This window comes from Ciconia boyciana, chromosome 11 (genome assembly GCF_034638445.1).
Source record: "Ciconia boyciana chromosome 11, ASM3463844v1, whole genome shotgun sequence".
Lineage (NCBI taxonomy): Eukaryota > Metazoa > Chordata > Aves > Ciconiiformes > Ciconiidae > Ciconia > Ciconia boyciana.
The window spans coordinates 4,125,319-4,151,002 of record NC_132944.1 but is presented as its reverse complement, the minus strand read 5'-3'; the positions used below and the strand labels follow the sequence as shown (position 1 = coordinate 4,151,002).

The 25,684-nt window shown below is 34.8% G+C and overlaps 2 protein-coding genes across 5 annotated transcripts in view; one reads left to right on the top strand and one right to left on the bottom strand.

Annotated features, from left to right (window-relative positions):
* CENPP (centromere protein P) overlaps positions 1-25,684 on the bottom strand; it is a 153,260-nt gene that overhangs the window by 31,339 nt on the left and 96,237 nt on the right. The window lies entirely within an intron of this gene.
* On the top strand, positions 1,331-23,933 carry ECM2 (extracellular matrix protein 2). Of its 4 annotated transcripts, XM_072875980.1 has the most exons (12): positions 1,331-1,538; positions 2,398-2,477; positions 2,933-3,008; positions 5,936-6,255; positions 11,316-11,504; positions 12,885-13,367; positions 13,686-13,801; positions 15,456-15,591; positions 16,919-17,076; positions 19,043-19,182; positions 20,322-20,648; positions 21,424-23,933. In XM_072875980.1, exons 4-12 carry the CDS (start codon positions 5,961-5,963, stop codon positions 21,629-21,631), a joined length of 2,052 nt encoding a protein of 683 aa, XP_072732081.1. In that variant the 5' UTR covers positions 1,331-1,538; positions 2,398-2,477; positions 2,933-3,008; positions 5,936-5,960; the 3' UTR covers positions 21,632-23,933. The 4 variants fall into 4 exon arrangements, with proteins under 4 accessions (XP_072732081.1, XP_072732079.1, XP_072732080.1 ...); XM_072875978.1 differs by lacking the exon at positions 2,933-3,008 and having other exon boundaries at positions 1,332-1,538; XM_072875977.1 differs by lacking the exon at positions 2,933-3,008 and having other exon boundaries at positions 1,506-1,655.

The following is a 25,684-nucleotide window of genomic DNA, read 5'->3' as shown; positions in this document are numbered from 1 at the left end:
CTACAATTTTCAAGCATTACTGTTCATTTAGGAAAGGGTAACGTCATTTTCAAGAAGAGGGAGCTATGTCTTTGAAGATCCCTCAGATTGTCTTTATTTCTTCCTTAACAAAACTTGGGAAAATATAAGCAAGGGCCTCATAGGTATTCTGTTTCATACTAATGGCAAGTACTACTAAGATCACAAAGCCACACTCTTATGCCAGGTACCTAGAGGGATGAAGGAGAAGAACAAACTAGATTATTTACTTGTTTAGTACAACAGGCTTTTGTTCAGATATTTTAACTTCAGTGTGTGTAAGAGAAATGCCAGACAGCACCAGATACATATAGGAGAAACTTCATTTTGGCATGCATATTAAAGGAGAACAGTGATTTAAAGGCGGCCACAAGGAAGGCTAAACACGGATACCACCAGAACTATAATGCCTTCAGGACTTTTACTCACATATTAGAAGCAGTAACATTATCAGAGGAAGCATTTGCTTACCAGCAATTGCTTTCTGTGCAAAATCCAGACTATGGAATAAACATACAACAGATGAATAAGATCATCTCAGATCCTTAAAATTAGCAAGCCTCTGTGCTTCACTGTTCATGCTAAAGTATCTGTTTTAGAGAAGTCTATATATTGATTCATTAACACCGTAAAAGATCCTTCAGTCTGCTTAGAGGATGTAGGATTTTCACTGTATGATCTAGCAGAGGAGACAAGATGGTGTCCCACTCAGTTCTGGAAAGCTGCTGGAAGATGTTGACCTTTCAAAAAATACAGAGATGACATAACCTAAAAAGTCCAGCTTTAAGGATTTACTAGAATTCAGCAATCAGAGATGCTGCATCCAAAGCAGATGCATTAAACCAGAGCTTCACATGAGCAAAGGCTGGCCAGATCCACCTTATTGGCCTACTAGCGGGCAATCTTGTGTCCCAGCTAGGCAGGCTTTCTGGAGACGTGTGCCTGAACACTATCAGAAGATGATCCTGAGACAGCGATCAGAAGCGTAAGAAGCCTCATTTAAATATATAATAAAGTGAATGCTGTCACTTTTGTCTCTAATAAATACAGCATCATTTAAATAGATAAAGTCTTTTAGCTGACATACATAACCATGAGAAGATCTAATTTGCTATTCTTTTCCCCAATTGTGCTACAACAACTGTTGTCCTATTGTTTGACTCACTGTTACAAATCAATGCTTTTAGCACAGGTACTGAACTGTGCTATCTCATTTCAGATGCCAGTTGCATTTGCTAAGTGTAACTATCTCCATTCTTTTTAAACAGCTCCAGATAAACTACAAAATTTAATATTTCTGCTTTTGACTTTGCAAAGCAAGGCACAGTAGAAACTGAATTACTATTTTAAGAGACAATGTGTTTTCCCAGGATCTTTCCGCCACATACCGGCTAACAATTATGGTTAACTCAATGGTTATACCATTTCATGACTATCTGTCTAAACATTCCTCAGAGTATGAATTCAAGCAAACAACAAATTTTTAATGTCAGAAGAACTCCGACAACTCCATCTACCAGGTAAATTTGTCATTTCTGAAGCTTAGCAGACTCACCATCTCATCAAACACTGACACTCTGCAGAAGCTCTATCTGGGGATGAAGGAAAAGGCTCTGCTGGCATACAAAGGACTTGTGGTAATGTACCATTATTCCCTCCCTTCCCCTCACACTCAGTTCTCATATTTGGATTACTAACTTCACTGCAGCTTCTGCATAGCTGTGCTTCAGGATCATGTTTCAGGATGTAATTAGCCTTACAAAAAAATGAAGGGAAAATGCTTGGGTCATTTTATTTTCCATGCATAAGCTACAACTTACGGTGAAATCATTGCTGTAAATGGACAAAAGAAACATTTTCCATGCTAAAACTTCACCAAAAAGGTTTGCTGCTTATAGATTATAGGCTATATGGGCAGGAGTGGATTAAGAAAATATGAATTGAAGAAAAAAGTTCTAATTTGAGTAAATATTTTTATGTTAAGGTTACACTTGCCAAAATGTATTCTCTCTGTAAAATAATAAATCTATGTTAAAATCATGCCACCTAGAAACTAAATTTCTAAATACATAAAACAGAACTGAATAAAATACACATTTGTTGTGTCTTTTGAAAACACTCCATTTTCCTGTTCCTTATGCAACTGTAAGTACTGAAAGAGAATTTCCAGCTGTGCCTTGTCAGCCTACGGACCGAACATATTGTGCTGCTTTTCATTTTCCTTAAGCGAGCTTTTTAGTTCTCCGAGTAACAGTATTAGCTGATTCTCTGCAGACAGAACAGCGCTTTGTCCCCAGGGAAAGGAGCTATTTCAGACTTAACTAAGGAATCATCTAACATGTTTCAACTATCCCTACTGTTTCTCTGTTTGTTTTAAAGATATCACTGTGATTTTGTTTCATTTGCAACTGGAGACTAAATGACACCAAGCAGAATCTGCTGTTAGGTTAGATTACAAGGTAAAATGTTTTAAATTTTAAATTACTGCTTAAAGCATGGTGTTGAATGGCTTAAACTACATGTTAACTTTGTAAATACGTATGAAATAGTATTAGCTATATTTAGCAATACTGAACATAAATGCTTTTCTAGATAAAGTATGCAATACCAGTTGATCTGCTTTTTGTTTGGTATGAATGTTTGCCATGCACTTCAAGCTTAAACTAACTGAAAGTGCAATTAGTTTTGCTAGTATGGCTAAATGTAACTCATTTCTATGCAATACATTTAAAGAAGAGTATGTCAAAAATCTTGGTAAATCACTTTAACCCCGTGTATCACGAGAAATAACCTTGACATCTTAGAATATGTTTGAATTTCGACTGAATAGCTAAAGATAGATTATTTAATAAATTCTGATACTCTGGTATTTCTAAAGGATCACTACTTTAAAAATTAACTATTTCCATAATAGCAAAATGATAGATCCTGAACTTACTGAAGATAAACATTTTGAAAGCTAAACTACTGAACATATTACGTGATAAAAGGTAATAAAGATGTTTACACATACTATGCATAATCTAAACATTTATGGGTAAAATTAAAAAAGGTATATCAATGCAGTCATGTTGAGAGTATCTGGCAACACAAAGATATAATGATATCATTATATTAGCTATCTATAATTTTATTTTGATATGTAATCATTTATTACAAAAGTCTTATAAGTTGAATAGGTTGAATTTTCCCCAAATTAAAAGTTGGCTGGCACTATACTAAATATAACTTCCTGATAGATAATCTGAGGATTCCAGCCATGGGCAGTAAAGGCCCAATGCATTTAAGGCCTTTTTCTTGTATGACGTTCACAGTTGGGGCCTTAAAATGTGAGACACCATTTACTAAATAAGCCAAGGAAAGAAACTTAGAAACGTAGCTCAGTATTTTGCATGCAAGAAACACCATTTGGTTGAAGGTAGGAGTATTAAGCTTTCAGTACTGAAGAGTTGACTTGGTGTGAAAATACAGCATATAAACTCACATATATGAACAGGATTAGTTTATAAAGACTTATTATTGGGGGGTTGTTTTCTGTTGTGGGGTTTTTTTTTAAATGTTAATTATAATGTACTTTATGAAAACAAGTTTCGCTTTAAAATAATTTGATTTACTATAGAGTTTTACTCTATATTGAAATGAACAGCAAAACCCCAAGACAACGTTTGTACAGTAAATGTAATGTAATTGACCCTACATTATTCCTGACTTTTAAAAATACATGCATAGAGAATGGAAAAGTATTTCAGTCATGCCCATTATACACCTCTGGTCACAGGAAGAAATGGTTAAATGTTAAAAAAGCACAAATGTAATGTAGCAGCATTGTAACTACATAGCTATGGCGTTATTATAAAGTACACTATAAAAATGTGACCATAATTAAGATGCCACTAACTCAACAGAATGAATACACATGTTAAAGACTTTTCTTTGTATATTCAGTTTTGCCTAAGGGCTCTTTGTGTGATTCATTCAAACTTGCAGAACAGAAGTTTACTGTGTAATTTTATAGCCAGTCATTACCATGCAAGTAAGTTAGAAACCAAAAACATTAGGTCATTTGTCCTGCAAGCTGAGGTACTAAGAAACAAGCACTTTCTGAAAAAGAACAGACATCATCAATGCAGAGTACAAGCTTCTGCATCTATTTGATATGTTAACTAACAGTAATTTCTGTAAATAAAAGGCCAGCATAAAGTCTATATAGCATTTTGGAATAACTGATTTCTAATGGGTAGAAAGCAGTAAACTAAAGTCTGGATTAATTTCAGAACTCTGCTACTACATGATATGTTATGTGGATTAGTGTGACGCATCTCAAATTCCCTTTATACAGAAATAAAAACATTAGCTTAGCTTAAGAAAATTCTGCAAATTAATATATGTATTTGCTATAATTTTTTAAAATTAAAACAGTTGAACACAGAAACTAAAATATTAGAAAAAAGTAAAAGCATACTGTTTTAAGCTTATTTACTGTCAACTTCCCGTTTAAAAACATGATAATAAAAAATATGAGAATTATGCTGTGGAAATCATGAAAAACATGCAATCAATCACATGCCTTATTTTAAAGAAAAGTTAGGCAACTTGTACCATAAACTTGACCTATTATATAACTCAGAAAATACCAAGATGCACAAACTTTTTTAAAAAATCTGATTCAGGCAAAACCACAGTTCAAGTTCCTGAAATAATACTATCTGGTATTTATACAATATAAGTAACTAAGACAACTAACTCCAAAGTGAAAGACTACATATAAAGCCAGACTGATGAACACTGAGAAAAAGCATTTTTTTTAATTCCCTCAAGACTTCCTTAGAGAAAAACCGTGGACATACTCTAAGCCTTGCCTTGGACACAAAGACTACGTGCTCTAAGTCTCAAGTTCTGCACTAATTCTCAACATCACAAGAATACTAGTGTCTTCAGGCTCTACCGTCTCAGTTAAAATAGCCCACAGGACAAGAGCGTTTCCTTTTTGGAAGAATTATGCCAATAGAGCTATGACAAATCATTAATAACTTTGGACATGCATAGCCTTATTTCCACACTGGTATAGCCATTGCTGGATATGCTTTCTATGCATACTCCTGAATCTTGACTGCTCTGTTTCGGAATGCCACCTATTGGTGACAGTAAACGTAATTTTTCTGTCAGAAGCATAAGAAGGCTCAAGATATATAGTAATTTTGAATTTCTTAGAAAGTAAATGCAGAACACAACCCATTATAGATCAACCTTTTTAGACTACCTACACTTAATAAAAACTTCCACTAGAAAAGCAGATGTGTGATGTCACAAATAGTGCTATTGTGATCAACCTTACAAAAGGTCTCCTCTACTGCAGAACCAGAAAGATTCTGTATAAGAAGAGGATGGCTAGAAATGGAAGCAAAAGCAACATCTCTTTTCATCTATGGTGAAAAATACCTTGCACAGAAATGACAAACCAAAAGCATTTGAGGCAGCATATCAGAAACGAATTGGGCATTTTTCTGTTATTTTGCCATTCCCATATTCAGAAGTTATAACAACCTGGAAGAAATATTAGCAGTCAAAAAAGTGAAGAAACACTTGACAGCTCTCAGGAACTCCCTTGCTGGAAGCAGTAACAATTACTAAACTGCAAATGCCTGGTGGCACTACAAATCTAAACTACCTCTTTTAAATGCAACCCCAAACACAAAGCTAGCACCTATTTGAATTTGACTATTGACGGTAAAAGCAGAAAACCACAAAACTAAAACTGCTTACTTTAGCTCTCATAGGGCAATTTCTTTCCAAGAGGAAACTTGGTTATATTGACCTACCACGTATTGGTCCACCTGCTTTGAAAAGTGCACCATATGGCTGACATAATCCTAACAGCTCTCTAGGTATCTGATTTTCCTCTTTTTTCCCATTCCAGGATACTGTCTGAGACACATAAAAACATGCAGGCTACATCATTAGTCTATTATTTCCTGCTTGTCTCTCTGTGCATTGATTTGTCTCAAAATGAAACTAGTGCACTTCTCAAGAGGCAAAGGAGAAGAATGCGCTACAGAGGATTGAGAAGGAGCTCCTCAGCAGGGCACAGATCCCCAAGACAGCCAAGGATGAAGCTTCCAGCTCCTGTTGCTGTAGTGCCCAGCATACCTCTCATTAATATTGACGACGGTGTTATGGGAGTGTTTGACTCTCTCATTGGTTTGGATGGACATGAATCTAGCTACAGTGTCTTACCAGGTAAGAATAAAGCCTCTCTACTGCTAAGAGTGGGCCGATTTTTCTCTTCATTTCAAATGAAACATATAAACTCATGAAAGCTTTATTTTAGCTCTACTTGCAACACATACTGAAATAAAACTCAGTCACCTTTTTGCTAACCTACTTTTGTTGCCTTTTATAATCATTTTGTGGTTAGCTTATGAAGCTTTTTAATTGTCTGCACTTAAGCCTTACAGAGAATCCTGCTTTGCCAGGTAACTAATATTTTCTGCAATTTTTCTGCATTCTCATTTCATCTTAACTAATAAAAATTTTGTTGGGATATTTTCATAACTTCAAATGTGTAGCAAGTTTGAAGGCCATTTTGAATAATTTCTTGCTCAATATATCTTCTAAGTCAATTAACATTTCACTGAGGCCCTAACACCAGTGTTATTTAAAATGGATTTAAGTTCTTTTTGTTGTTGTTGTATTTTTGAAAAACAGCATTCAATCTATGTCTACATGCAATATTTCAGGAATAATTCTTTATTTTGTAAATAAATTAATAACACACAGTAATAGTTGCAATATGAAACTTACATTACAAACAAGACCCTTATGATGGAAAACTAAGCTAAGAGAGAAGAAACCCAACACAAGATCACTCTTACACTCCATCTATATCGAGAACCCGGATTTATTTAAAAGAAGTTCAATAGTATGATTTATACAAAACTTGCCTTTTTAGTGGTCTAGAGATTTTTGCATTGCTGCACTAATATGTATTTTATGTTTTTTGAAGGAGATGTAGGGAAGAGGAGTTGATGTCTTAAGAAAGAAACAAACAGACAGCATAATTTCATTGATCTGTACTGAAACCTGCCTCGGTAATCATAACAGGCCTCTCTACAGTCTCCTCAAAGAATACAAGACTAGACAAGGATTGAGAACTGATAGGTGTTAAGTGTCTCTTTGGTCCTTAGTGCAGTAAAGGAAGAGAGAACTCTTGCCCTAGGATGCTTGTGATTTTATGGTCAACGTCACAAATGGGAAATTACGACTCACAAACCAGGAAATAGACTCTTCACAAGAGTCTAAAAATCAGCCATCCATTCTGAAGATAAGAACTTCTGAATATTACTATCAGTATTTTTCAATTTTGAAACCCCAGTTATTAAGCAAAGGAAAATTATTGAGATGTTACAACACGTCATTTCTTTTCATAGAAAGAGGTTCAAAGGTTGAAGAAAAGACACTGGCATGTTGTGAGGAACCAATACAGGGTCGTGTCCACTCTACAGCTAATCAATATAAATACATAGATACTTCTATTCCAGCACCAAGAGATCACACACAGAGTAAAATAATCATATGCAACTTTATGAATTTTATGAAAAAAAATAAGAATGCCCTGATTACCACTGTTCTACATAAAATGATAATAATATCTTTTTATAAGCAAAAACTTAAGCCTTTTAGCATGTCACATGAGACATGACCACTGGATTAACAGGTCTCAAACAGCGAAACATATTTTAGTCACATTTTCTTAACAATTACTATTTGCTGTGAGTCCTTCAGAAAGGCTGAACCCTTTCAAATCAAATATTTTTAAGTAAGGGGTTTTAATGGGAAGACTAGCAAAACTCTTGACTATTGCATTTCTAGTGTGTACTACAATATTACTCTTATAATACTACTACTAATGTCAAACCTTTAATTTAAAAATATTTTGTAAATTAAACAGAGGAAAATACCACATAAATAGCATACACTTCATGTAAGATATTCCAGTCTCTCTGTCAGAGACTATCAGTCATGCTGAAATAATGCATGGCTCTTCCCCCCTCCCTGCCCCGTTTGTTTCTTTTTATCTGGACTTGCATCCAAAAGCTGAGCTAAAACCACTGAACTCATTTTATTTGGAACTTCATGCTGAATTTACACCATATTTCCAAAGGTTAAAAGTCCTGTGCTCATCTGCCAAAGACTTTGACCACAAGGTATTTTTTAGTCTAGCTTTTAAAGTTCAAAATTTTTTCAAGTTAATGTCAGATTTGGAAAAAACAGAGCCTATTAAATAATAGAACACTATTATTAATCATGCTTCAGGAACAGAAGAAAATGTAATCCAAAACTTAATTTTCATTCTCCTAGCTACTTATTTTGCTCTTAGTAGCCTAAAAAAACAATTTACAGATATCATATGCAGGCTGAAAATCAACAGTTAAATAAAAGTTTAACAGTAACCATACATATCTCCTTCCTCCATATAAAAACCAAGTGAACCATTTAAATGAAATCAAACAGTTCACCACAACATAAGATAATTTGCAGTCGTTTGTCCTTTACAGACTACAGTCTGCCCATTAAGCAGTGCAGAATAGGACGTACACTGTTGCACTATTTCTAATATCTCTTAAACCTCACTTCTCCCTGCTCGTACCACCATACTGAAGTTATTCAGTGGATAAGAAGTTTAAGGAGCATCTCAACGCTGTCGTTACTCTGTCTCACAGGGGTTATGTGAATACCAACAGACTGCCAAATAGCAGTTCTGCAATGCAATAAAAGGGTACCTCTTTGTCTCTGAGCACACACGCTTGTCCTGTCTTTTTAAGTAACTCTCATGTACACAGAAAACAAGATAATTTATTAAAGAAGTCTACAGAGGCCAAGGCCTGATAACCCATATCTTTATGCCTATTCAGACAAGATTTGCACCAGCTTCAGATACAGTCTAGTAGCTACAACAAAATAAAGAATTTAAGGAAGCACAGAAGAATTTCCATCTCAAGCCAGATATGTTCCTCTGGAACAGCTGACATTTTATTGCTTAACGTGAGAAAGTGTAGTGTTCTTTTTGTGTTTCCTTTGGAGATTATTTAAAAGAAATATTATGGCTTCCTGGCAAGCACATAAAAACCAGAAGTCGGGATCCAGCAAACAGCTGGATTACAGATACCTGGGTAGAATGACAAGGGACTTACAGCCAGCTAACATTTGGCCTGGGCTAACTCATCTCCTCCTTCGGTTAACATGGCTTGAGTTGATTAGAGCACAACTTTGTGTGGCTGAAATGATGCATACATATCCAGGAACTTTGAAAAAACAAGATGCAACTGTTCAAAAAATTAATTTCTCCCCCTTTCTATCCTGAGAGTAACTTAAATCAAAAGAACATTTTTTAAAATGTAAGGAATATAGAGGAGCATCCAAACAGGATGATTCTGGTAATTTTTATTCTAGAAAACAGGTTAATATTCAATGGTCTTTATGTAGAAGGGCAAGAGAATACCTTTGTTATGAAGCTGAGAGTAGGACTGCCTTGAAGGACTTTGCAAAATGCCTGATTTTGAGTCAAATACTAATTCCAGAGACATTTCAAACCAAGTATTTACAATAGTCTTGTCAGAATACTTAGATTATCCTGAATGCTCTTCCCTATAAAACTGAACAACCAAGCATGGACCAGGGCGGAGTGTGTGAAAACAAACCCTGCAAACAATCCTTCCAAAGATAATTTGTCTATTGCAGATGAAAGTCTCTTGCATGTAAATTCAGTTGAGATAAGATTTTTCCACTGTATTAGACAATGTTCATCTGAAGGAGGAAGTCAAACCAAACAGGAAAATAGGAAATTTTTTTTTTATTTATATGCAGGAAAGTACAAAGTAACTTAGAAATGGGTTTTCAGCTTGAAACGAACACTTCAGCAATGCATTCTTACGTTAATTAGAAAGAGGAAAAGGAAGGTGTGTAGGGGGTACAGATTCTCACAAGATTCAGAGGTACGCTCAAAAATAGGAAAAGATTTGCATGGGATGAAGAATCTCAATCTTGGCTTTCCTTCTCTCAAAATAATAAAAAAAAATAATTAAAAAAAAAGCAAGCATCATGCTGAAGTGCAATGTTTATCCTGGAGTCTGGATGAGAACTGCTCAGGGAAACTTTTGCTGAGGTAGACTCCATCACTGGAAGGAAAGAGAGACTTGGAATAGTTTCCTTCCCAAGTCTTTACGCTCTCCAAACAACTTACCTACTGAATATCTGGGTATAGCTTACAAAATAAATCTCTTCTACATTTCTTTCTGAAAATTTCCACTGGTACCCTGGGGAAATCTCAGTTTTTTGTAGATTCATGTCCAGAAACTTTGGAGACGAAGTATTTATTAGCACAAGTTGTTCAAGCTTGCTACTTTCCTAGCAAAGACGTTTTTTTCAGACAAAGCAAGTTACAGGGAAGAGGAGATGTCTGCCATCTTACCAGTCATTACAGAATTGACTTTACTTCCATTAAGCCTATGAACAGTCACTATAAAGTAAATATTGTTACCCTCCCAATTCCACAGAGCCTTAACAATACTTTCTCATTTAATGTGCAAGATATTAGAAAAGGTGCCTAGTGCACAAGAGAGAAACAGAAGGGGCTCTGGAAAAAAATATTCTCAAGTTCTGCATGATTTATTTTAACCCCATTGTGATGAAGAAAGCTTTTGCTTCTTTCTCAACTGTATCTATACACAGCTTTCATTGAGATCTGTGATTTCTGCTTTCCATTTCTAAGGATGGAGAGGAAGAGAAGCTGCCATGCAAAAGACCCTCAGAAACTCACCATCTAGATTTAATTTTCCTATTTTAGGAATATCTCTGAACTTGAATAATTCAAGAGTTTTTCCAGAAGACAAAGCTGGTAAGGGTCCTCAGCAGCTGGCTAGGAAGAGGGGAAAATGAACTATTATGACGGCTGCCTGAAATAGGGGGAGCAGACAGAGGGACAGAGAACCTGCACTCAGTTTTCACTGTGAAGCTGTAAGCAGGTAACAGCTACATACATATTAATCGTGTGCCTACCCTTGATTGGCAATCACAGCTGAGAGGCCAAGAACCAAACAGGGATTGGAGACTACTAATAAGCTGAAGAAAATAGTTATGAAAAATAAGGAATAAGGATAAGATACTTCGAATACGGTATATTTTACATATTTTCAAAATGAGAACAAAATAGTAGTGCTTCTTTCCAAAGTTTTAAATAAACACTTGGTTTTATTTCAGTTTAAGCTATGTAACTCCAATTTTCTATTTTCTTTTCTTAGGAAAAAAGGGGCACTGCACAGCTAATGGGATGATTATGTATGATAAAGCCGTCTGGTCTCCCAAACCCTGCATTACCTGTCTCTGTTCAAAAGGAGAAGTGATATGCGATACAACTATGTGCCACCCTCTGAAATGTCCCCAAACTATTATACCTGCAGGAGAATGCTGCCCAGTTTGTTCTGATAGTGGTACAGTACTTCATAATATTTTCACTATTTTAAAACTGTCTCATGCAAAACCTGACATAAACGCTACATTTAATGATATCAAGGATTACAACGTACACATTATCCTTTTATAGAGAAAACAAGTCCTGAATTACATGATAAGAGCAAGTCTTCATAATTTCTACCCAAGTTGACTTCAGTTTCTTTTCAGCCAGAGTACACTGGCTGTTAGATGAGTTTGATACAATATTTAAAGAAAAGAAGATGTTAAGTATGAAATAGTAAAGATAATTATATTTCTTTTTTTATTTTCCCCTTTCTGCTTCTTCCCTCCTACCTTTACAAAATTTTGGTAAATGTACAAAGAAAGAACATCTGGTTACATTTTATATCCCTCTTCCATTTACAAAGGATCAATCAATAACTACTAGCCATTATTAATGTATTAGACATACATAATAAATATCATACAGTTTACAGACTGGTAAATCTTTGTTAGGAGTGTAAAAACATGCAGCTATTTGAAATAAATCAAGAGAAGAAAGTCAGCTCACAAGAGGAACAACAGAACTACAGTCTTGCTGCTTCTTCATAAAAATGTAAACAAAATCAGTACCTTTAAAAAGAAAAGACATGGAGGAGATAAAGATGAAATGTGATTTCCTTCCCCCACTCCCAATATCCTAGGTCTGCAAAGTACTGAACTTAACCTCCTCTTACTGTAAAAATATTATTTAGCCTCCTCTGTGCACGCATATGTGACAGAAATGCACTAAGTAGAGACATGATAGAAATTAACTGTGGAACTAGAAGTCATGTTGATTGAAACAATTAAACTTCTTTTATTTGAATTGCCCTGTTTTGTAAAACTGGGCAATTCAAATAAAACTGCATTTTGGTAGTTAACACGTTTCCATGGTGAGCTCCCCAGCTGCAGCCATCTCTACACCTGACAGTCCCTTGCACAGGAGAACAAGTCTTAACCTTTGTGAATTCTGTTCAAATTACCTTCCTCCCACTCCCAGACACATTCTTTTTCCTCTTTAGACACCTCCAGCAACACAACAAACTAATTAATATATTAGTTCAAAAAGGAAGATAATGAAGGCTATATTAATTTTTCCCCCTTTTTTCTGGAGTTGCAATGAACCATACCTGTGCACAAACTATTCTATATGGTTGGCTTAATCATTTCTCAGTTGAAGTATGTCTCTTCTGTCAAGCAGTAATATAAGACCATATTTTCATTCTTTCAAATCATATTCTAAGGGGAATGCTATTCTTCTATTGTTACTATATTTTTCCTATAGGAGGGGAACAATGTTTACTAAAACTTGAGTTTCATATCCTCTTATCAGACAACCTTTTTTTTTTTTTTTTCCCCTCATTGCCTCTGGTTAGCCTCCTCTTTGGATTCAAGTATTATTTCACTGGATGACATAAGTGAGTTGTCTGGTGATTCTCCAGAACCCAATGACCTTGACAACACCAATGTATTGTCATCAGCACATACTCAAACTGAAACAGGTGAACTGCTTAGAACAGAAGTGATAGAGTTCAAAGAGAAAGAGGGTCGTAAAAAGGATGGAAAGAAAAGAAAAAGGAAAGGCAAAAAAAATCGACAGAAGTATAAAGCCTATCACAGAGAAAAGAAGCCTATCACAAGAAAGGGAGCTGCAGAAGAAGAAATACAATATGAAAGTGATGAAGATGATGGCACTTTCAGAATGCCATCTCACTTCCCAATTCCTGTTCCACCCATAGAAGCTCCTCCTTTGCCGTCTGGATGTTCCACCTCGGACACCACAGTAAGCTGTATTAATGCCAAACTTACACAAATACCACCAATCTCAGATCCAGATCTAACAAGTCTAGACCTTACAGGTAAATAATGGGTCTACTTTGCACCATGTTTCTCATGAAGTAACAGTATCCATTCTCAAATGCAGTCAACAGTAGTGTTAATACTTTGTCATTCCTTATCATAGAAATGTATTAGAATGAATTTTACAGCTAAGCCTCTAAAAGAATAAATTAAAAATATTAGATTTGCTTACTAGTGTTTAAATACTAATATATCTACACACAATTATTGTACATAATACAACTATTTTCATAATATATTTTTCATGTACAGTACTACACAACTCAGATTCATACTGTAATTCATAACTCAAACTATTTTCTTGAATTCTGTCCTAGGAAATAGTATCACTACTATCTCAGATGAAGCATTCAACGGGATACCTAATTTGGAATGGATTGATCTGAGTAAAAATAACATTACCTCTCCTGGCATAGGTCCACAAGCATTCAAAGTAAGAAAACCTAACTTTTCTACTATCCTATGACTAATTATTGCTTAAAGGAAAGTTTTTCCTGCTTTTCAGTCTATGGATCTAAAACAGTTTGCAGCTAGTATGAGTAACCATTGTATAATTACAATACAGTCAAACCTGGCTATTTCAAGAAATGTCTCATCATAATCAAGAATATCCTGAGATTTTTGAATGACATTCACCAAGTATTAAATGTTAAACAATGAGAGAGAGACAATTTTCTGATATTTTATCAGTTGCAGTTGAGACATTTTGGAATTGAAGGGCTTATCTTCCATTAACAACACTTGGGATACTCAGGCTGGACATCTGTATATTTATGTATCATCTTTCTCACTACATTAGCTCTGTAAAGCCTATACTCTTGAATTCTCAAAAAGATCTGCCAGGTCTTGTTATAAAAATCCACTCAGTAGGAGTTCATGTAATCAGCTGTGTGCTTATATTGTTGACTATCTTTAATGAGAACCTTTCAAGCATAGCTGCTCACTAGAAGAACAGCTTTCTCATAAAATAGTCCAAGAATCTTTCTATATTCAGTCTTTTCCTTGCAAGGGGAATTTACATAGTAACAGGATATTCAAGTGCATCTACGTATTCCTCACTTGAAGACAGAATAGTCCGATAATAATTTCTCATACAAGCAAGTACATACAGGTTGTAATTCAAGTGTGGAAGTAAAGCATCAAGGCCTTGCTTTTTCAGGCAGGATGAATACAAAAAGCATATGAACAACAAATCGAATTATCACAGTATGTTTTTAATTTTGTTTCCTGTCATATGTAATCAGTCTTCTCGCAGGACTCTCTGTATACCACCTCCCTCCATATAACATGAAAAGCTTTGGCTGATTTCAAAGGTCTTCAGTTCCTACAACTCCTATGAAATCAAAGCAGATGGAAGACACAGACCAGGAAGGTGTCTCAATCATGAAATAAATTTTAGTGAGGCTTATATCACACCAGGCAGTTAAGACACAACTGGAGGAAAGCAGGCTTCAGTGGATGCATTACTAAAACATGTCCACCTTTTTAAGAAATGCTCACTACTGCATGATTACTGATGTGCATTTATCAAAATTAAGCTATGATAATTTTTCATACCAATTTTTTAAGCTGGCTGAAGTCATAAAAATCCTAGGTCACTGAAAAAGTTGCTGTCGTTATGCTGGAGCAAAGTAAATTTGATGACCTACAGAAAACCATCAATTTGCTCACAAATGAAGAGTATAAACGCATAATCTATAAATGTATGTACTTTGAACTCCTAAATACTGCAGTAGTTTAGTAAGGTAAGACCTACATGACTTAAAGACAGCAGCAGTAATACAAATAGTTATGACTGGATAGCTACAGGATGGCCATGTGGAAAGTTGATGTGCTCAATCAAGCTCTTCCGGCTACACATTACATTAACTGGCACTTTTGTTAATATTTAGCATAAATAAACTAATTAATTAGACTGATAGGAGAAAAACATTTTTTATTCAAAACACTGGATACTAGTGCACTGCTGCTGAAAATCTTCAAAAAGCGGGTGTTTAAGAAAACGCTAACTATGATTACACTGTATGTTTTACCATATATTTTACACCTTTATAATCTAAGTTCTCTTCTTTATCCCTATGATTAAGATCCTGAAAAAGCTAAAACGTTTGTATTTGGATGGAAATATGCTGGTACATATTCCCTCTGAATTGCCATCAACTTTGGAAGAAATAAAAATAAATGACAACCAACTTCATGCCATTGATGAAGATGGCTTACAAGGTATTTAGAAAACTAATATCGATCATATTAAAAGATTAAAATCAATTTGAAAAGCAGAATGTTTAACCAAATGCATCTGGTTTGATATAACCAGAAAAATAATTGCTAGCTTTTAAGTGCCATGTTTTCAAAAGGCAACAAAAGCCGAAAGATTTGCATGACAAAGTTTTTTAAAATTACATTTTCCCTTCTTATGCAACTGCTACTCTCCCAAAAAAGCTTGTATTTAAAGTTACTAAGTAGAGATGGATTTGAAGTATGTTGAAGATACCTATTCTCCTGACGCATAACCTGATCGCTTTACGGGTGGTGAAACTATATTAATTATTTCTTAAATTGCATGAAAGTGAACAGAATTTGATGTGCATGAAAAATAAGGCAGAATATAATTGGAGTTAGCCATGATCATTTTAAGCCAAGCTAAATGTGGGTTTAAAAAAAAGCCTAAAAGAAAAAAAAAAAAAAGGAAAAAAAAGAAAGGGTACCATCTATGTCATAATTTGACTGACTTATTTTGCTCCCTTTCCTCTCCTGACGAAAGGGTCCCCCTGTAAACTGGATCAGTTTCGTGATACAGCTCACTATGGAGCAATATAAATGCTTGAGCTAAGACAAAGAAAACTTAGGCCAAGGGCTGTAAGAGCCTCTCAGTTTAAAATCATCAAACTGCACTGGTGAGGAGGAGCTATACAAAGCTTCTTTAAAAAAAAAAGTTATTTGGAATATTTGTGAATGAGGAACTTATTATTATGAAATAGTATTTCCTGCTTACATACATTGATCAACACTGGTTTCTTCTGTGACCCGCATTTGGACAGCTGAGGAGGAGGAACAATACAATGTGTGACAGGTTCTCAACACAGCACAGTAGGTGGTTGAAAGGAGTAAAGCAGGGAGGGGAAGATGTGAGCCCAAAGAAAGAGCAACATACCCATTATCTCGTAAGGGACTGGAGACCCATGGAGATCATTGGGCAACTGCACAAAGGTCAGCACCCACATGGTCTTCCAAACATCATCTGCACATAGCCATGAAGTAATAAAGCCTAAATGGTAGCACTATCCACAAGTCTTGCAGCTGCCACCTTTTCCATTATAAGTAGGAGAAAAAGCTATAAATAAAGCTCTACTCAATCTCTAAAGTTCTACAAACTAATAAACAATATATTTCTATGATTATGAGACAATAAATGAAAATCCTTTCACTATATTTCTTCATTGCTGCAAACTGATTTAAGTAATGTTTAAGACAGTTAAATTTTAAACGTGCATTTTAACAAGATATGAGATGGCATTAACTAACAGAAATTCCAACTTTTTCTCCCCAGATTTAAAGAACTTGGTCACCCTGGAATTAGAAGGAAATAAACTTAGTGAAGCGAATGTCAGTCCTTTGGCCTTTTATCCTTTGAAAAGTCTCTCTTATTTGCGACTGGGAAGAAATAAATTTAGAATTATCCCACAAGGTCTTCCTGCCACTCTTGAGGTAAAAACAAAACAAAGCAACCAAAAAGAAAAAACAAAACAAAACAAAAAAACCCCAACAAAACCCCAACCAAACAAAAAAAAACCAAGAAAGCTTCATTTTTCCAGACATTTTCATCATTTTTTTCCCTACTTACTGCCTTACTATCATCAGGTAGAGATAAATATAAATTTTATAAATTCGTTTCTAGATATACCAATAATTTTTATTGGTCATTATTTCTAAGTCATTATTTCTAGAAATTTACTTATATACCAACTCCATCCCAAAAGGTATCTTTTAAGTCTTAATTTATCTAGTACTGTCTCACAAAATAGTATAGCCTGCAAGTTCTGTCTGTTCAGTTACACATAATTCACATAACACTCCCAATATACAGATATTGCCTTAGTGCAAAAACATTGTGAACTTTGAGTTACCACACAGAGTGAAGTTCACAAGACAGCAACAAGAAGAAGGAGAGATCTAGAAAACCTGTTTTATAAGGAAAGACTAAAGGAACCAAGATTGTGTAGTCTGAAAGAGAGAGAGAGATGCCAACATCTAACCATCCTCTTCCTTTTTTGGCTGGTCTAAGTCTCAATTTCCCTGGTTTTCCAAACCTCTGTTGCATTCCACCTCATTTGGGGTGGAGGGCAGTGTTTGAATGGGAGGTTTATTTCTCTTCCCTGAACAGTTTCCTCATTCCTTGATTTTTAATCAAGAAATTTCTTCTTTTGGTAGTCTCCCATCCCATTCCTCTGCCCAGAACTTGAATGTGATTTGTTGCAGTGGTTTGTTTTGGTTTTTTTAAGGGATGCTATCTGGAAGGTATTTTCTTCCTCCTTTATTTAAAACTTTTAAACCTTTTTTAAAACTTATTTAAACCTTTATTTTAAACTCTGTCTAGTTTCATTCTCTGCTTACCTCAGTCTTTACTTCAAAGATAATTCTTGCTACCTATTAATTTCACCATCTCTCTTGATTCTGTCTTTCCTTTTGCTCTTTCTCATTTCAGTGTCCTCGTATTTATTTCCTTTTATCCTTGGGATCTTCCATAATCTGAAATGCGGGGGGCAGGGGGGCACGACACCCAAATCTAGTAAAACCAACAGAAACCAACAGTATCTTTTCTATAACATTAGCTTCTTCTGCAGCTACTGCCCACAACTTTACTTCACCCTAATGCTCTCCACCACCCATTCACTCATACGTTACATTTTTCTTTTTTTTCACTTCATCCTTCCTTGATGAAACAGTGAACACCTGGCAAGTTTTTCTACACTTCATATGCTTTGGGAACATTTAATTTCAAACCAACGCCCAATAAACTCAGAAACAATGTTTTTCAAGCTACGAAGTTGCTTTTCTCTTTTCCCAAAGCCTTCCTCTACAGGCCCTAAATTCTATTTTGGGTCCTACATAAGTTTTAGTCATTGCTCCATTTTTATTTCACATCATATTTATCCTACATTACAAGCCACTATCAGGAACTTAATCTGTGTAAAACACACAGTTTTGATACATTGCAGAATCACAACATTAAGTTTTGTAAAACATTAACATTTTGTATTCCTACAAATTTGAGTTTCAAAGCTCACAGTGCCCAGCAAAAATATTAAGAAAGCAAGACTCTTCATATTTTTCTAGCTTTCCAAGACAAAAAAAAAAAATGAACTTCTTGTCAATCTCATCACTAGCACATTATATACTCTTACACTGTACAACTTCAGGCAAGACAAAAGATACAGTTGTTTTTCTATTTGATCTTTCAAAGCAATCTGTATTCTCACAAATGTGAAAACAATTGCTTTGAAAAATTGTGTTTCTGAAAGTCACACTACAGCTACAAACTGACTCTGAGATTCAGAAATTAACAGATATATCAGGTAATATGGAGGACAGGTAATAGCTACGTTTTGAATTTGCAGTGGGAAAGAATAGCATATTTTGCTTTCACAGATTTTCTTTCCAAATGCACTTACAGGAGTTATACCTTGAAAATAATCAAATTGAAGAAGTGTCAGAAATTTGCTTTAACCACACAAGAAACATAAATGTCATTGTGCTAAAGCATAACAAATTAGAAGAGCACAGAATAGCACCTTTGGCTTGGATAAACCAAGAGTAAGTATGAATCATTTAAAATATAATTATTTTATTTTTCTCTGTTATTAGTGAGTCAGATAATGAAATAAATATTTGCACTTCATTACTTTTAACTTGAAATTGTACTTATCTTTTGATTTGCTTGTTTTCCTTTGCTAATTTGTCTTAATTTCCTTCGCTTAAATTGTATAATCTAGGAAGTATTTGAAACAATAGTCAGCTTTGAAACAAAAAGATCTTATACCTCAAATCTGTACCATACTAACATAAAAGTCTAAATATTTTTTCTGACCATCCAATCAAAAAATGAACATTAATTCTCAAGAATTCTCCATACAATTATACAATAATTTGGTATTAAAATATCATTATCTCACAGGTAATTTAAAAATAATTGAATATTGTCCTAGCCTTATTTCCCATTAGATTAAAAATTATAGAAGCAAATAAGATGGAAGGGAAGACTGTGCAGCCTCACTGTGTAAGAGTAGAATATAAGCAGAGCAAGCAATGGGAATGAAAGAGGCAAAAGATTCTTCTGGTAAATGATTTGCTAAGCTACATTGGGTACCTTGCCACAACCTATCAGTTGCAGTCCTATCAGTTGATTTCTGGATTTGTAAACTGCTTAATCTGAAAACAACCACACTGTTACTAACAGCTTCTCTCATCTCTGGAAGTGAAGCACATCAGAATGATTCTAAAGGAGCCATTCACAAAACAATTCCATTTCAAATGGGCTTTAGAATAAAATTTAAAAATCCACATCAATGGAATAACCACCACAGTCCCAAGTTTATTATGTGTTTTCCAGTGTAACTCGTTACTGCAATTCTGCAATGCTTATCAATCACAAATTAGTCCCTTGGGTTTCCCCTGTTCAACCTTCTCTCTGTACTCATAACTGTAAATTTCTTCCCATCAACAGAATCATTGGGCTTGACTGCTAATTAATGCCTTCAATTCTTTCTAGTCCCAGAGTAATTATGCATGACCATGTTCCATAAAATGCATTCTGTTCCATTAGAGAAACAAACTTCCCTTTGAAATCTAGTTTCCTTGTAATCATGTTAAGCACTATTTTGTACAGAATGTAGCATTACCAATGCAGTATGCTATAATGTTTTCATCCCTTTTTTTTTTCTCCTTTAATATAGGAACTTGGAATCAATTGATCTCTCTTATAATAAGTTATATCACGTTCCCTCCTATCTGCCAAAATCTTTACTACATCTGATACTTATAGGAAATCAGATTGAAAGAATTCCAGGATATGTCTTTGGTCACATGAAGCCAGGACTGGAGTATCTCTACCTGTCCTTTAACAAACTTACTGATGATGGAATAGATCCAGTATCATTTTTTGGAGCATATCACTCTCTGAGAGAGTTGTTTTTGGATCACAATGAATTAAAGTCTGTACCATTTGGAATTGATGAAATGAGAAAATTACGTTTTCTAAGACTGAACAATAATAAAATAAGGTAATTCCCAAGCTCTTTCTTACATTAATGACATTAAAATAAATGTCACAAGACATGTTTTGTTTAAAGAACTTTTTACTTTTAAGTAAATATTTTCTTAAAAATTCTGAAGGAGGAGCTAAATCTTGAGTTTTCTACTGCCGTATTTCTGCATACAATTAAGAGAAAAGTGAGATTTCACCCTTCCTCATAGTTCTTGAAAATGCTCACAAAGATGCTGACCACCAGTTCTCTCCAGGAAATTAATCTGTAATACTGCTTGGGCCACATGTCCGCTGGGGCAGCTACAGTTTGATAGGGACAGCAAAGCACCAGCTTTTTCTGCTGTTGGACCAGAGCCCAAACTGGTTACAAAATACCGGGAAGGAGCCATCAGCTGCAGGTGACCACTGGAAGTGGCCTTCCAGCAGGTTTCAGCCAGCCCCAGTTGTGAAGTTAGGCACACTCTCTAGTTCCTCTGTACTGTTTACAAAGCAAAGGAATGATAGACAGATGATCCTACATGCGTTATACAGAAAGCTTTCATTCAGCAACACATGGCAATACTTTCCTCAGGAAAACTAAGTATATGATATAAATGAGAAAACAATGCAAGGAGAGAATTTTAAAAAGAATGACTTATAAACATCCTCAATAAATATACGACTGAGAAAATTTAATGTACTGCTTAAGTTAACATTTTCAAATCTCTAAATAAACAGCATCTCTAAAATAAATTATTAAGTTATAAGTTATCTTGAATAATTAAAATATAATTCCTCCCACAATGTCACAGGACGGTCCCTCCAGAACGCATCTGCAGGACTCATATCAATGATGATGATGTTCATGACAACAGCGAAGAGGAGGAGAATGAAGAGTCACGTTTGGAACATGTTCATCTTGAAAACAACTACATCAATACAAGACAGCTATCGCCACATGCATTTTCATGTATAAGATCCTATTGCAGTGTTGTTCTTAAACCACAGAAGATCAAATGAACACCCAACTTTTGCATTGCAACCCCTGTCTCTAGAAACACAGCTTGCTTTCTTCTCTGCTACTAACAGGTCTGCTTATTTCTGATTTAAACTTTTCTTACTACTATGAATAAGATACAGTATATTATATACTGAAGTAAGGTGGTAGTGTATTTCTTAATATCACTTCATTATAAAAACATTAAATGTAAAAATAGAAGCTCAAGATTATGTCATAAATTTTTATTTCTAGTGACAGAAATTCTACTTAAAGACAATGGATCAAACTGTGCCCCCAGATACACTCTCTGCAAGATCAGATTTTAGAAAAGAAGAATATAACTAAACCCTCAACTTGGTCCTGTCTTATTCGATTAACTGAATTTAAAATAGTTTAAATGGTACCATCAGCTTTAAAAATGATACAAATAAAATTCCTTGAGCTACGAACATTCTAGCAGTGCAAGAATCAAATTTTTTAAAACATACATGGTACTGGATTTTCTACCAAACATTTTGCAGTGATAAATTCTCTTCCAACTGAAATTTCAAGAAAAAAAAAAAAGTTTAACTGTTTGTTTTAGATGACCCTGAAAACTTACCATATTCAAACAGAGAATCTGATAAGTTAGAGGAAAGAGCAATCAATTTCTATATGGATGCTTTTATTTTTAAACAATGTATTTGAAAAAAAAAAAATTTTTTTTTAAACTCAGTGAGTGGCAGGTCCCATTCATTTGTACAATAGTTAGTTTGCTAGCTTTTTATACTGTATAGGATCAGGATCATGTTGCTCATTTAGGGGACTAATGAGACTTTCTCAAAACTTTAAAATATTCAGTTAGTGGTTATTTGAAAGCTTCTAGATAGTCATAAATCACCACTTCAGAGACAACGTTGATAAAGCAGTTTCAATAATAACATTTGATATGAATGTCTGCTTAGGTATACAATAGTAAGTATTTACAAATAGATCTTTGTTTCCCTAGAAAGGAGATCAGTCTCTTGAAGATTTTTTTAATGTCCAACTTCAAAGAAAAGAAGCATTTTTAATATTCTGCTCCAGATTTTAATATTATATTATTTCTCTAAAGTGGCCAAAAATCCGATAAAAAGTAGTTAATATTTTTATTTTAAAGAACAATTTCAATAAAAATTGAAAGTAATTCTAACATCTTCCATATTTATTGAATTCTACAGTCCTTTCTTATAAGAGTAGGCTGGTGGTAGGAAATGATTACAGATCACTGGCAAGTCCTTATTCTTCACACCATTACTTTCCACTTTCTCCTGGGCTGTTCTGTGAGGCATAAAAAAAATATACTCTGTTTTCTTCAGTACTATAGGTATGCTGTCTAATAATTTCTTCTTCAGAATGGATTGGAACAAAGGATGAAATGGCTTAATACAGGGATTGACTTTTTTAAAGGCTTATAAAAGCTGTAAGCAACTGTACATCATAAAAACTTCTAAGGACACATATTTACTGAACTGTAATTTTATTGCCCTCATGCTGGAAGTGAAGGTTTCACTATGCATTTCCCACACATCCCAATCTACTGCTAACAGACATGTCACATAATCAGCATAAGCATACTGTTTGCACAACATTTAATAGTGAAGGATCTCCAAGAATTTTTTTTAGCATATTATAGACAGCATATATGAACACTTGAGTTTTGTTTTCTCTGAAGCTATACAATCATGATAAAAACAAAATCACATTGTTCTATCTCAAAGTTCTCTCTTACTCAAATAAACTATTACCTGCAAGGCACGAAGGTACTTCATCTGCATTAAGTCAAAATGTAATGCATTTCTTGTAAGAAACAATCCTAAGATATGTGGATTTCTGTAAAAAGATTGCTTTGGATATTTTGTTTGGTAAAGTATGGTCAGAAGTCATACCCTAGTGATTTGCTAAGTTTGGTAAGGAATGGTGAAATCAACAGGCTGAGTTTTTACATACAATGTTCTCTTTTGGGTGATTTGATTTCGTTGCTTGTGCACTTTCGACATTTGATTCCTTCCTTCCTTTTGGCTCTGGCTAACACTTTGGCTAATGTTTCTTTGTCTTTGTCAAACACCATTAAGTTTCCAAACTACTGTTTTGAGAGACTGAAAAAACCTAAATTATTAAAACAAATGCTTTTAGTCTATTGCTAAATAACTTCAGACCTTGCAACACTGCAGAGCAGTGCTTTCAGAAGCTTTACTAAGCATTTGGAATACACAGATTGACCCAAGGAGGGATTTCCAGATAAACAAACTGCTGTATTACACCATTTAATGCATTCTTATAATAAATTTAAGCAAAACACCATATATTGTTGCAATTATTTTCATTTAAATAGAATACTTTTCTTATCAAAATATTCAGACTTATAAGACCCATTAGAAAATCTCCACTGGATTTGCATGGGATAACACCACTAAAATACAGATGGCTGAAGATTTATTGCGACCATTAACATACTTTTTTCTCCAATATGCACTTTTTCACCCTTAAGATATCATAAAAGTGAATTTCATGCAAGTCTTTTGTCTAAGCTTTTTCCTTTGGTCATTTAATACAATGAGTATGAAGCCTGCCTAAAAGTATGCTGTGATAAGTTGTTCCTACAAGAAGCACTCAGTAACACAACATGACCTAAAGTAAAGTTACAGTGCAAATAAAACGCCACAGTAGTGAAACAGAGAGACTGAAGGAAAACCATTTTGGAATTGGAACACGACAGTAGCAGAGGCAGGAGACCAAGGAGAAAGAAGCCAAGGGGTGAAGGGTATGCAACAAATGGATGCTTACTCACTTAAGAAATACACAAATAAAATATATTTGAGCAAATACTTAATTTTTGCAGACTTACACTGGAAATTAATATACTTCAAGAAGGCAATTAGATCAAGAATGGAATATAGGTCTGCTAAAGTATTATCAGACTCAGAAGTCTCATAAAATAGCATGGCCCAAACCGTGCAATAGCCATTAGATATTCTTGGGGAATTGAAATAACTTGCTTGAACCTCGGTCATACTGGTCCTTTGAAAATTTTCTAAGTCTTACAGAAGTAGGCACCACTTGATCTTTTAGTCTGACAAGAAGCTCAATCGGGATATACTGAGAGCGCCTTCACATTATTCCTAGATAGGTGGAATAATGACTGCCTGCAGAAAGTCACTGTATGCAAATCAGCAAGTCCCTGACAAGAATGTGGTTTGAGGAAGAAAGCCGTTAAGCCAATCAAGTAACAATTTTGACAAACAATTGGATTTGGGTAGATGCACAGAAGTACTCTCATTTCTCCTGCTCTCCAGGTGCAGATGTAGCTGCAATTTGTATTCACAGATAAATTCAAGAGAGAACAAGCTGTAAGTTGCTAAGACTGCAGAGATGTCCCATCAGAATTTTTTTAACCATTTCAGAGAAGAAACTACTTAGAGTACAGCAAAAACCTGAATAAAATTTTTTTAGTAACCCAGCCAGAGACAAATGTAAGGTAAAGATATCTGAATACAAGGATGTAATGCAAATGTTGAAACTACAAGAGGGTAAGATATTTTAAAGAAAGAGACCCAGAATAGCAAAGGTTAGGATCCAATAGCCGTAGCAATTCCAGAACCACCATGCTTTGTGGCATAAGAGGAATTTGGGGGCTTTAGATTCTCTGTCTGTTATATTTCTAACTTCTGATTTGCATTATTGGCTCGTGCATCATACATAAGAATTTGGACAAGACCTGCTAAATCCTTCAGGTAGGTCCCATTATAAATTCAAACATAACAGAAGACATCCTGTGGTTATCACCATATTAAGAGAAAAGGTATTGACACTGACATTTTTATTGAGTAGAATCTTTCTACTGGTTAAATGATGACAGAACTTTGAGGATCTGCCTGAGCTGTTGTGCACAGGGACATACACTTCTGGTAAAATGAAAACTGCAAAGTTGTCCAACAAAGTAAGGTTGTTACCATGGGAGCTTGGGTAGCTTTCTGAATTTGAAGCTATGATTAGAGGCAATGTTTCCTCTATGATAAGGTAAAAGATCTTTCTTTTTTAAAAAAAAAAAAACT